We start from the raw sequence: 12,464 nt of genomic DNA on the forward strand, positions 1-12,464 counted from the left end.
TTTGGTAATTTATTTATTTTTCTTTAAATACCGGTTGTTGCTGTTTTCAGGGCTTTTGGACGGCTATGTGGCTGAAAAAGCTACCTTAGAGGAGTCCCTGCAGCAGAAGGAGGCTCAAGAAGAAAAGCTTGTGGAGGAGCTGGAGGGCCTGAAGGTGAAGCTGCATAAGATGCAGAGTCTCGCCGCAGAGCTGGATGCTGTCAGAGGAAAGTATCAGGAGCTCACTGAGGAGCACACCATTCTCCTGCGCCAGAAGGAGCATCTCTCTGCTGGACTTGGGGAGAGAGAGAAAGGTGAGCAGAATCCATTCAAAATCATGGAATAAATAAAAAATTTAAATGTTATGAAATAATATTTCTGCAGCAAACTGTATCACCTCTTTGAATCAGCCTTGACCATGCACTTATATAATATCTGTGCTCAGATGTGCCATCTCTCCATTGGCCATTGGCTCAATTTAGATCCTGGCGCAGGTTTGTGGGTCAGAGTGGAGTGTGACTGTTTGTGTTTGAGTGGGGGAGGGATTACTTTGCAGTGTAAGGTTGCGGTGCCATTTGCTGTTGTCTTCTTCTTTTAGCTCAGTACGTGTAACTGTGTGTATTAAAGCTGTATTGTTTTGTTTTCTGATCTACATTTGAAGAGATTCGCAACCTTCACCCTTCCTTTTCGTTTTCTCCAAGCTTTGCTGGCAGAGACGGAGCGTCTGACCCAGGACAGGCTGGACTTGCAGAGGCAGGCGGAAAAGGACCACAAGTCTCTCTCGCTGCGCCTCAGGAACCTGGAGAGAGAGCTCGAAGATCAGGAAACTAAACTCCTGGAGAAAGAGCTGCAACACAAGAATCACTCTGAAGACCTTAGTCAGCGTGTCCAAGCGCTCGAGAAACAGCTGAAACACGATAGGCAGTTTATAGAGGTGAGCTTGTAAACTGTAATGAAGCATACCCTTTAATATGAAGTAATATACTTCTATGTTATATTATGTGTTGTTTGGCTTGCTCTTGAGTTTGAGTGTCGCATTTTCGCATCTTGGATTGTCTTTCACACAGTTTGTTTTGCTGCATGTAGGAGCAGGCTGTGGAACGGGAACATGAGCGAGACGAGTTCCAGCAGGAGATCCGCAGGCTGGAAGCCCAGCTCAGACACACAGGAAATGGAGACAACAAGGCACACAAGGTGAGAGCCGTTGCCTCTGGTTTTCCTAACGTTTACTTTTTTTTTTTTCTGCTGAATGCTGATCATTTCGCCTCTTTGCCATTTTGTCACATTGGTCGTCTGGTACTTACTTTTTTTTTTTTTTAAATGAAAAGGTAGCATATTTTCCTAAATGTTAACCAAAATAGCATTTTTCACTCTCCAGGAGAACATTTCTTAACCACATTTCCGAAATCATCAGTTTGAAAAGGGAATGTGCGACTCCCAATAAATAAGATCTACCAACAGGAAGTAGATCAGTGGGATCCTTACCTCTCATAAATGTTGAATGACACAAAGTGCGGTCAGAGCCACAATCAGTGAAAATGGGGTGATGGGAGGTAATAAGTTCATGTTAAATAATGTCAGTAATAACAATGGAATATCCAGTTCAATATTAATGGGCACCAGTTGGAAGAAATGTCTTTGCATTTTTTTGGATTTTAATGTAAAACAATTAAGTCATTGATCATATTTGTATGCATCTATTCTTTGGGGTGTCAGTAGTTTCTTGTTTTGTTAGATTCTAATAAAACTGTAGACCTGAGATGTGAGCATTTTTATGAATATCTCTGAAATTTACCATTTATCCAAGAGGAATTCAGTGCTATGCAGTAGTCAAGTAGGGATAAAAATACAGTGAGACGTGCAGGAAACGGAGACAAAAAATGGGCAACATGGTGAACTGAACCAGACATGATTTGGGTCAGTAATTGTAAATTTGCTCTAAATGCCCTTGTATCAAGGTTATTTTAACCCAGTGCTGTGTGTTTGAATTGTTGTGTAACTAACATAAATGATCTTACAAAATCATCAGTGTTTCTCAGCATAAATGCTTAAGGCAGAAATCTTATACTGAAGTTTAAACTTGTTTTTAGGCTGTGAGTTTGTGCTTCCCACGTATGATTTTTTTGTAATTTTCCAACTGGGACACAAATCAATTAATTGAATTATTGATACTGCATTTTGAATGCCAATGAGCCTGACTGTTGCTATGTGCTTATCCCTGTGCTGAATGGATTGCTGTAGTTTGAAGACTTGCTGCTGCAGGTATGGAATCTAACTGTGGTGTAATTTTCATAGCTCCTCTGACACTTGTGCATGACTTCCCCTATTCCTCTGTAATCCTCCACAGTCTTTTTAACTGCGTTTGTCATGAGTCCAGTATTCTTTACCATCATTCAGTAGCAAGTAGAATATTTCCAACGCATTTTTTATCTCGGTCATTGCTCTTGGGGATGTTTTACCTTTAATATTTTGATCATTGGCTGCAAATCTGGAATGGCTTTTATCACTTTTATTGCAAACCTTGTAGTTTTCCCTTTTTAATTCTACCTTCTCTACTCCATATTTGAGTTTGGAAGAAAAAAAAACTGTTCCTGTTATCACTGCAGGTGGAGAGCCTTCAGTTTATGGTCAAAGATAAAACAGATGACCATGCCTCATTACTTGAGGCCAATCAGCAAGCGCAGCGCGATCTAGCAGAGCGCAATGAGGAGATAGACAAGCTAGCAGGACGGATCCGAGAGCTGGAACAAGCGCTACTCAACAGTGCGGAAAGCGTTCGAACCGTCAACAAACTGGAGCAAGAGCTGCACAAAGCAAAGCAAAGGGAACAGGAGCTCACACAAGTAAGAGCTGCTAACACACTCCCAGATCAGTTATAGTGGAAGTATTTACACTCTTTCAGTTTTTTTTCTTTCCGGTTTGCCACCTTGAATCCACAAACGCTGAGGTGTTTTGTATGCACCAAAGAACATATGTTTGTGTTTAGCTTCCCAGAGTGAATAGTTTGAGGAAAACCTTTTCTGCAAGTCTTTTCTTTGAAGTCTTTCTACATCTGAACCCATGAATTGAGCACCTTCCCTGTCCCTGCTGAAGAAGAGCATATGCACAACATGATGCTGCCACCACCATGTTTTACAATGAGGATGTTTTACAATGCTCATTGTAAAACATAAAAAATGGGCAATTTTTGTCCATGAAGACCAGAGCACCTTCTTACACAAATTTGCCATGTTGCATACATGAATCCGACATAATGCAAGTAGGACTTTTAGTAATTTTATATATATATAAAATATTTAAATTAAAGACTTCACTAGATTTTATTCAGTGATAAGGGCTGATTACAAATGCACTCCCCACACTTCAGATTGACTCTGTCATATAAAATCCTAATATACTTTGTCACATTAAAATCAAAACCCTCAAACATGAATGAGTTTCAGGGTTTTGAACGGTTCAGTGGTTCTGTATGTCAGCAAACATGTTTTTCAATAATTCCCTCTTTTTTTCTATTTTTCCCTTTTCTATAAGGATAAGCTTGCTCTGGAGCAGCAGCAGCTGTCCAGCAGGCTCCAAATCTCAGCTTTGCAGTCTAAACTGGATGAGACGAGGCACTGTTACCACGACAACACCCGTGACCCCACCCAGGAGCTTAGGGATGCCTTGGATACTACCCAGCAAAACCTACACTGTAAAGAGCAAGAGGTCTGTCAGGCTCTGTCTAAAACTGTTCAATTATTTAGTCACCAGATTTGTTCATTCGACTGCAGTGCCACCTTATGGTTAAAATAGGAATGACGGAATATCCTCTGAAATATGTATTTTTTAATCCATCATCATTGTGTCTCGTAGGTCGAGGTCTTGCTTGGCCAGTTGGAAAACGTGCAAAGAGACTTGCACCAAAAAGAGGTTGAACTGAAACGCCTCACAGCTCAGCTTGAACTACTGATGAATAAGAATGCGGCTCAAGTTGAAGAGCTTCAAAAGGAAATTTATACCCTCAAAGTGAGAACTGTTTTGTTGACACATCCAATTCTTTTTAATTTGAATTTTTTAGACTGTGTTTGAAGGTAACCACAGGCATCATAAAATGAAAAACCTCCATCTTTTCCACCTTGGTAACTCATATTGGAAGTGTAAGCAAACTGCTGTGTTTGACAGGAGACGATGTCCACCCTCACTGAAGTAAATGAAGAAAAGGGACAAGTTCAGGTGGCAGAAAATGAGGAAGAGACGCTCCCTGCTGCACTTCTTCAGGAGAAAAATCAGGAGATCGATCATCTGAACTGCGAGATCCAAAAACTTGAACAAGAGCTTGAGAGTTCAAGGGACAACCGAGTCGGTGTAAGCATTCTGACAAGTTTCTCCAGAAGTTGTTTGGGTACATTATGTTGAAACATTTGGCAGGGGTGTACGAATACTTGAATTTTGATTAGGTGTTTTCAAGGTTTGGAAAGTGCTTGATTTCTATATGAAGTCCTTGAAATTTCTTGATATTCAACCTGCACAGTTTTGTAATAAAGTGCAATCTAATGCTTGACTCAAAGCCTAAATTTGGAAAACGTTATTTTCAGTAGAAACCAGATATTTTCATACACCTAATAAAAAGACACAGACACATTTTTTCTCACCGTCCGAAATTAAATCAGACCAAACTTGCCTTGTTTTTGGTCAGTTAGAATTACCTAAATTAGCTAAATGCCAGAAAACTTCACAAGAACAATTTCAGACATTTGTTTGTAATTTGTTAAGTATAAGACACTTTTTTTTTTATACTTTAGTTATTGATATCTGTGGATTTTTTTTATTAGTGTTTTCATTTCAAAACATTAAATTGTTATATTTTAGTTTACTTTGTCCCCTCCGTAAAAGGTAGAATACTATCATAACACATTATTAACAGTAATCAATGATATTATAAAATAGTGAATTGAAACAATCATTTGTATTGTTTTTATCTATGTTTGATGCTGGGGAAGTTTGAAAACTTGCCTTGAAAATGCTTGAAAAGTGCTTAAATTTTACCGTGGGAAAAGTGGCACAAACCCTGATCGGAAAATGTTTGCTTATTTTTCCCTCTTAAAGGTCCTGGAGGTTGAGCTGGAGGATCTGCGGTCTCAGGTGGAACATCTTCAATCTGAAGTCGCAAGAGTCCGTCAGGAGAAGCAGGAAGAAGAGGAGCGGCTTCATGAGGTCATCAGCACGCTGCAGGCAGAGCTCGCCACCCTGGGTCCTAACCTGCACGAAGTCAGCGACTCTCAGGACGGCGACAGCATCAATCCCTCTCCCTCCCCCAGCCCAGAGCCGCACATGGAGACCCTCCAGGAGAGGAGGGGAGGTCCGAACAGCCTGAAGCACGAGATCAGCCTCACACGTTCCGCCGCCTCCTCTTCTCTTCACTCTCGGCTCAAAGCCCTGCAGAGTCAGTTTGAGACTGCCGTAGCAGAGAAGGAAGGACTCGAGCGCCTGCTGCTCACACAGGAGGAGGAGTATCGGACACAAGGGGAAGAGTTTGTAAGGAGACTCGGAGTCGAGAGGGAAAAGTTCGATGAAGTCCAGGGTCTCCTCAGGCTGAAGGAGACAGAGCTGGAGGAAGAGAAAGAAAAGAGAAAACTGTCAGAGGAGGAGAGGGACGGTTTAAAAGTTGAAGCCGAAGAGGCAACTGCGGTGCGTGAAGAGAAAGCCCGCCTGGACTCCATTTTCCTGGACTTGCAAAACAACGAACAAGAGAGACTGGGAGAGATCGAAGCTTTAAAAACAAATTACAATGAGATGAAGCTGGAAATGGAGGTCCTCAGAGAAGCCAACCTCACCTATGAGAGGCAGGTGCAGGAAGTAAGAGCGGAAAACGTGGAGATGGAGAAAGCGGTGGCAGAGGGAAGAGAGAGGATTAAAACTCTGGAGACTGGGAAGGGAGAACTTTCAGCAGAACGTGAAGCGCTGAGGAGGAGAGAGTGTCAGCTCCAGGAGGAAATCAAAACCCTCCGAAAAGAAGTTGGTTCGATGAATGTCCTCATCCAGGAGCTGACGGCTAAGCTGAGGGACCAAGAAACCAGTCAAGAAGAGGCTCAAAAAGAGTTTCTGGTGAGTGTCAAATTGTTAATAACTTTTTTGAGTCAATATTAAATATTCTGTACTTATCTAGAAGAAGATGATTCTTCTAGATCAGAAATAACAGAAATAAAGACTACACATTACCTTAGCGTTTTTCATTGATCTCTAAATCCATTTATAAAAACTGATTCTTGTTTTAGCACCCTCTAATGTTCAAACCTGTATTGGTGTTTATTTTATTTTATTTTTTTGTTAAAGGCTTTTAAATTTTAAGTTAAAAAAATACAGAGGTTATAAAAACATTTTCAAAAGGTTTATGGCTGCATTAGTTAGTTTATCAAATGCTGAGATTTTATCCAAGAACAATATAGTCAAAATCATCATTAGTCTTTATTGGCAGAATACAAAAAAGATGAATAAAAAAATCCAGATTTGCTGCGTGATTCTGAAGCGCAGAGGCTGAAATATTGGAAAATAATCCAATTAAGAATTTCAAAAATTCATTAAAAATACAGGAATTATCAGAAAATCCCCAAAACATCCTAAGAAGACCAAGCCAGAGTTTGGTATGAGATTTTTTTTAAAGCCACTAGAACAAAACATTAGCATTTAGCATTAAAATGTACTTTAATCCTGTTTGCAAACAGATGCACTAATCCCAACAATACTGACAGTTTGTGATAGGAAGTTGGAATTTATTAATAAGTCTAGTCATAAACTAAATTCAGATGTCTGAAGAGAAAGTGTAGTGAAGCCGATTTTATGTTACAACAGCCTGCCATAATATAAATGAGTGAAGAGGAAGCAACACTGTAACCTAGCAACAGCTGTTTACCTTTAGAAAAAAAATCACTCTGATTTTAGCTTTAGTTAGCAGGTGGAAAGCCATGGTTTTAGTTTTTTTTCTCCCCCTTTCAGTTATGATTAATTTATATCCGACTTTTGATTAAGACATGGTATGATTGTAAATTACTTTTTTTGTTGTTTTTTATTTTAGCTCTTTTATTAACTTGACCTTTAAGAAAGATATTAATGTTAACCTTCATAGAACTTCAAGCCTGGCATTGTTCAAAGCGAGCAATATCGCGTCGCTTTTCTGCCGCACATACAGCTGCTAAAGCTGCTGCAGGCAGGACCACATCTGGTTGTAGTTAGGGGTTATGACGTGGTGCAACGCTGGCTGCAGAAACGAGAGGAAGTGTCTCTTTAGAATGAGGAAGAATGAGGAAAATCTATGCTGGCTCTTAGCTTTAACACTGTTGGAGTCTTAGTTTGGGTTTTTTTAGTCGCTCTGTCTGAACAGGATGTGGTAAGGTGCAATGTTTTCTCTTCTAAGACGGCGTTTTGTAGGTTTGGTTTGTAGCATCGTTGGTCTGCCCAGCTCTGTTTGTAGTTGTGTGTGTAGCTAATTTTAGGCAATTGCAGCCTTTCTGGTACAAATATTCCACTGCATTCAAAGCAGAGCCTGGCATTAATGTACGTCACAAGACGTTTAACTCCACTTTATGTGATGCTTGTGAAATCTTCTGTTTAGTCAAATGAAAAGCAAAGTATGTGGATTTTAAAGCTCACTTCTATTTACTTTTACCTTTCTTCCAGACCCATGCTGATGTTACCCTGGCCAAAGCAGAGGCTTCCTTGAGACAGAGGAACTCTGAGTGTGAAAAGCTGAAGGCTCAAAATGAAGCTCTTAAGACTGAGCTGGCAGCAGTGAAACAAGGAGTGAAAATCAGCTCAGAAAGGACCGGAAAACCTCATGAGAACGGAGAGGTGGGAATATGAAAGCTGAAAACTGTATCTGTTGTGATCTTTAGGTGCTTTTGATTGGTTTTGATGGAAGTAACTTCTGCCCTTCAGATCAAACGGCGACATCTTGTTGACCTGGAAGCTGAAAACCAGCGAATGAAGGCAGAGCTTGAACGTCTTCAGCAGGACGTCGGCGTACAGGAAGAGGAACTAGCCTATCAGCGCAGAGAGCTGGAGCAGCTCCGTCGACTGTGTCAACAACAAGAGACGGATCCTCACTATCAGGACTGCCACATAAAGGGTGCATAGCAATTAAATATTAATATTCAAGAGGTACCTTTTTTATTTGATCAAACTGACAAAAACTTTCGTGTTTCTCTCAGACGTTTCTCACAGAGCTTTTGAGGATGTTCTTTCGGTCTCTCGTGATGAAGCCTCTCTGAGCTCCCCGGAGGTTCTGAGAAAACTCGAATGTTCCGAGGACCAAATCAGGGAGCGCTTCCAAGTCTCTGTCCTCGATTCCCGTCTGTCTGAGCTCAGTGGTCTGAACTGTACAGGTCAGGATCTTCCCCAGGTTAAAATTTCTCCAGGGGTTGTGATGGAGCCTCCACACTCCAGGACGGTCACCCCAGATCCAGCCACCCAGAGTACCCACTCCCCGGGTTCTTTGACCGCGTCCGACCACTTCTCCGTGCTCGATTCGCTGGACCCTGACAAAGTATGCTGTGAAATATTTTTTTTAATCATGTGCATTTTAAACGCCTTTTTAAGAAAAGCTTAAATATGTATATAAATATTTGTATTTTTAAATTATTTTCTCAGCTTGACGAGTTGGAAGAGCTTGACCTGACGGCGCCTCCGTCTCCACTCGGCTCCACTTCTTCCTTCTCAGCTCAAGAATGGAACAGTGATGGATATGGGAGCAGTAAGTCCCGCTGTTCTCCAGCAGTTAGGCAGCATTTGACAGCTACATCATATTATGAGTCAAATATATTGCCTTTATATTTTGTTATGCAGTTGTTTCTGTGTAAAGTAGAGTCTTCTGAAAAAATACTTTGTTAAAAAGACATTTAACAATATAAATGCCCCTCTCTAATTGTATTGTTTTCATTTGAATATAGTTGTCTATTCAACTTCTCTGGTTTTCTTTAGGTTAACTTTAAAGCCTGACATGTCTTTTTGAGAGAGTAATTCTTTTAATACTCTCTCAAAAGGGTTGAAAAATTGAGAAAATAATTGTATTTTGAGATGGAAAAATGTCAGGGAAACCAACAGACTTTCTCTCCTCTTTCTGCCATTCAGATGTGAGTTCAGAACTGGGAGCTCGATTGAGAGTGGAGCTGGAACAAACGGAGAGACTGGACGCTCAGTTTGTCCAGTATCTGCGCTGCAGAGGAATAAACCCCACAGCCAACACGGACAGCGCGGCAGGAAGCATGAGCTACAGCGATGACTTGTTGTCACCCGAGCTTCAGGTGGGCTTTGCCCCGGAATAGTTGCAACCGATTGTAAGCCTGAGTTTCACGTAGTTCTCACGTCTTTCCGCAGGCTCTGTTGAAAAAGGTTTACCAGGAAAGCTGCAGGATTCTCACACTGAGCCAGCGTCGCTGCGCTCCTTCATCTCAAGCCAACACTTTGGATCTAAAGAACTTCTCACCAAGTCGGACCCGGCATCGCTTTGGAGACAGCTCGGCTGCACTGGACTGCAGGGATAATTCAACTCCCTCCAATCCTCCAATGAACTGGCAGCAGGAGAAGAGAGCCTTGCAGGAGACTGTGGTCGCTCTTAGAGAGCTGCTCTGTCGAATGGCACAAAGACAAACACAAGTGAGTTTCTATGATTTAACATTGGGTCATTTGTTTGGAATTTAGAGTACAAATGTGTTTGGGGGTTGTTTGTCATATGGGTTAAAGAACTATTTTTTTTCCTCTTAAGACTGATTACACTGATGATGGCTGGCACAGAAGCCACCTACAGTCTGATGGAGATGTTGAATCCCAGATCAGGGCAGAGCTGGAGGAAAACCAGAGGCAGCTGAAATGTGCCCACAATTCTCTACAAGAGCATAAGAACAAAATACTTTCTCTCAGGTACATTTGACAAATTTTATTTCTGTTACTCACTGTTTGTTCCGGTGTTTTAAAATAGATTTTCAAAGCTTGGAACTCATTGTGCTTATTTATGTTTGTCAGGCTGGCTGCAGAGGAGGCTGAAGAGGCCTTGAGAACAGAACAGACCAGATTCCAGGAGCTTCAGCAGGAGCTGGCACAAGAGAGAGCTCTGATTCTCTGTAAAGACCGAGAGAGAGGGGAAAGGATGGAGGTTAGACGAGAACCAACAGAAATACATTGATCCATCTAATTACTTTATTTTGTTTATCTAATGCAAAAACTAAAATCTATTGATATTTTAGAAAACGTAATTTATTATATGAGGGTAGGATAAAGCAAAAAAGACAGATTATTTAGATGCTTGTCTTGGGGTTTTGTCAATTTGGATGTTAAAATTCATAAATGCTAAAATACTGCTGTAAGATTGAAGTGATGTGCAGATTAGGAATCATATTTGACGTTTTCTTGTACTTGCAACAATACGATAGAATCTGAACCGTGTGATTAATAGTTCACTATTTATGCAAAACAATAAACACAAGATCAACAATAGCATATACATAGACTTAAGACTGTAGCTGCTGATCTGTTGGGTGAAACGGCACAAAGGAAGTGAGGACACATAAAAACACAAGCTAGTATAAAGTGGGACATGGAGAGGACTGTATGAGGAAATGGACTGCCTTGGAAGTGTGTAACGTGCCGTTCTGTTCAATATTCTGCTGGAAGGTCAAGTTCATATTTAGCATAATAAACTAAAATGGGTGTGAGGGGAGTCGGGCAGTGATTGGAACTTGTATGACTATTTTGTTTCTATTTTTAAAGATTTGTGAGAAATGTTTTTACTGTCTTAAAAGTTCATGTTCCAAAATATGTGGTGGGGCCAAAAAGAAACGTAAAAATCAGCATGCTATGTAAAAAAAAAAACCAAAACGCTTATTTTTTATTTTATATTGTCAACACCTGATTGTTCATACACTGAATTTAACCAGTATGCTTTTAGCTTTATAAACCTGTTGTCAAAATCTCCCAGCAACTATTTCTGCACCCAATTCTAGACCTGTCTTTGATTATGTTTAAAAAAACGTAATCTTGAAATGTATCTTAAATTTTGATATATATCATTTTTCCTTTCCAGGCTGTTCAAGTTTCCTCTGAGAAGCTCAAGAGTGAAGTCATGTCTCTAAAGGCTCAGGTGGAGCAGGAGAAAGTGGCCTGCAGCAACCTCAGACAGGAGCTCCAAATCGAACAGTCCCGTAGCGGCCTGTTAGAGAAACGTTTGCAGGATGCCCAGAAAGAGCTGGAAGATGAACACAAACGTTTCAGCCATCAACAGGAACTCCTCCTGCAGGAAAAGGATCAAGCCGAATGCCTCCTGAACGAAGTCAAGTCCGGTCTCGCTGAAAGTCATTGTAAGTTGGCGGATTCTCACAGGAAGCTCGAAGAGGAGCGGCAGCTTTGCTCTAGACAGATAGACGAGGTGAGTTGCAGACATGAGGAGGATACGGCGAGGGATCAGAAGTTCATCTCTGGTCTGCGCTCCCAGCTGGAGCAGGAGCAAAGGCAGGGGGAGGACCTGGCAGCTATGACGGACAAACTCAGGGGCGAGCTCCTGGAAAGCAGGAGAAAATGGGAAGAAGACAGAATAAGGCTGGAAGAACTTCAGAGGGAGAAGGAAGCCGCTTCCTGGCAGAGAACTGCAATGGAGACCTTGAAGGAGCAAAACCGGGAGTTTAGCTGCGCTCTAGAGATGGAGCGACAGCGGTCCAGACTCCAAGACATCGAACTAGAAGGGCTGAAGGAGAGGTTTAATCTGTTGAAGGAGAAAGAAAGGGAGAAAGATGCCCAACTGGAGAAGGAGAGGAGAAAAGAGAGGCAAGAGGTGTTGGAGAGAGAAATGCTTCAGGACAGGACTAATAACAAAGTGGTAAATTACCAGTATTAATTATTTCTTATTGAGGATGCAAACTTTTAATTGAATTACGATCGTTGATTAATGATTTATTAGCTTAAAATTAGTTCCAATCGATTAACTAGTAATGTCTGCTTAGACCTTCTTTTAGTGTTGTAGTTTGGCCGTCATCCAGCAGATGGCGCCCCTGTTCATCAACTTCTTGTCCTCCATCTTTATTCTTGTATCAACTGGCTCCAATAAAGGAGGAGATGCCCCAGAATGGGGAAGAGAGATGATTCAGAGTCCAGTGTGGCATTCAAGAAGCCACTTTATGTGGTTTTGTTGCAAAATATAAAAACTTGATAAGTTCCTTAGGTTTTATCTCAGTAGACCCGTTCAGTCGAGCTGTAAAATTACTGATGTGCTACGAAGGTGAGGAGGTTGTGATGACATAAAAGCGGAGAGGATAACACAGGAAAATTGTACCACGATTGGGGGAAAAAAATCCAAACATTATGCCACCAAGCACGGTTGATTTTTGAGGGCTGTCGTGAGTTAATGATCTCCATGAAGCGAAGTATTAATGTTTCTTCAAGAGCAACGGAGGATTAAGTGTTTCACATATTTTATTCTTTCCATCTTTTATTTTTCTGTTCAGCAACCTAAGTGGTTCTTGGGA

The 12,464-nt window shown here is 41.1% G+C and overlaps 1 protein-coding gene across 4 annotated transcripts in view; it reads left to right on the plus strand.

The window, feature by feature from the left end:
• Positions 1 to 12,464, plus strand: part of pcnt (pericentrin) — a 45,167-nt gene that overhangs the window by 28,559 nt on the left and 4,144 nt on the right. For 3 of the 4 annotated variants that reach the window (XM_032547000.1, XM_032547001.1, XM_032547003.1), the window contains 18 exons: positions 51 to 293; positions 681 to 913; positions 1,066 to 1,173; positions 2,221 to 2,241; positions 2,586 to 2,822; positions 3,511 to 3,684; positions 3,832 to 3,984; positions 4,141 to 4,323; positions 5,065 to 6,063; positions 7,633 to 7,803; positions 7,891 to 8,080; positions 8,163 to 8,497; positions 8,602 to 8,704; positions 9,082 to 9,254; positions 9,328 to 9,606; positions 9,716 to 9,870; positions 9,973 to 10,102; positions 11,030 to 11,818. In XM_032547000.1, coding sequence (XP_032402891.1) covers positions 51 to 293; positions 681 to 913; positions 1,066 to 1,173; positions 2,221 to 2,241; positions 2,586 to 2,822; positions 3,511 to 3,684; positions 3,832 to 3,984; positions 4,141 to 4,323; positions 5,065 to 6,063; positions 7,633 to 7,803; positions 7,891 to 8,080; positions 8,163 to 8,497; positions 8,602 to 8,704; positions 9,082 to 9,254; positions 9,328 to 9,606; positions 9,716 to 9,870; positions 9,973 to 10,102; positions 11,030 to 11,818 — 4,676 coding nt within the window. The remainder of the gene's footprint in view (positions 1 to 50; positions 294 to 680; positions 914 to 1,065; positions 1,174 to 2,220; positions 2,242 to 2,585; positions 2,823 to 3,510; positions 3,685 to 3,831; positions 3,985 to 4,140; positions 4,324 to 5,064; positions 6,064 to 7,632; positions 7,804 to 7,890; positions 8,081 to 8,162; positions 8,498 to 8,601; positions 8,705 to 9,081; positions 9,255 to 9,327; positions 9,607 to 9,715; positions 9,871 to 9,972; positions 10,103 to 11,029; positions 11,819 to 12,464) is intronic. The other variant, XM_032547002.1, reaches the window with a different exon arrangement.

This window comes from Xiphophorus hellerii, chromosome 19 (assembly GCF_003331165.1).
Source record: "Xiphophorus hellerii strain 12219 chromosome 19, Xiphophorus_hellerii-4.1, whole genome shotgun sequence".
NCBI classification, from domain to species: Eukaryota; Metazoa; Chordata; class Actinopteri; order Cyprinodontiformes; family Poeciliidae; genus Xiphophorus; species Xiphophorus hellerii.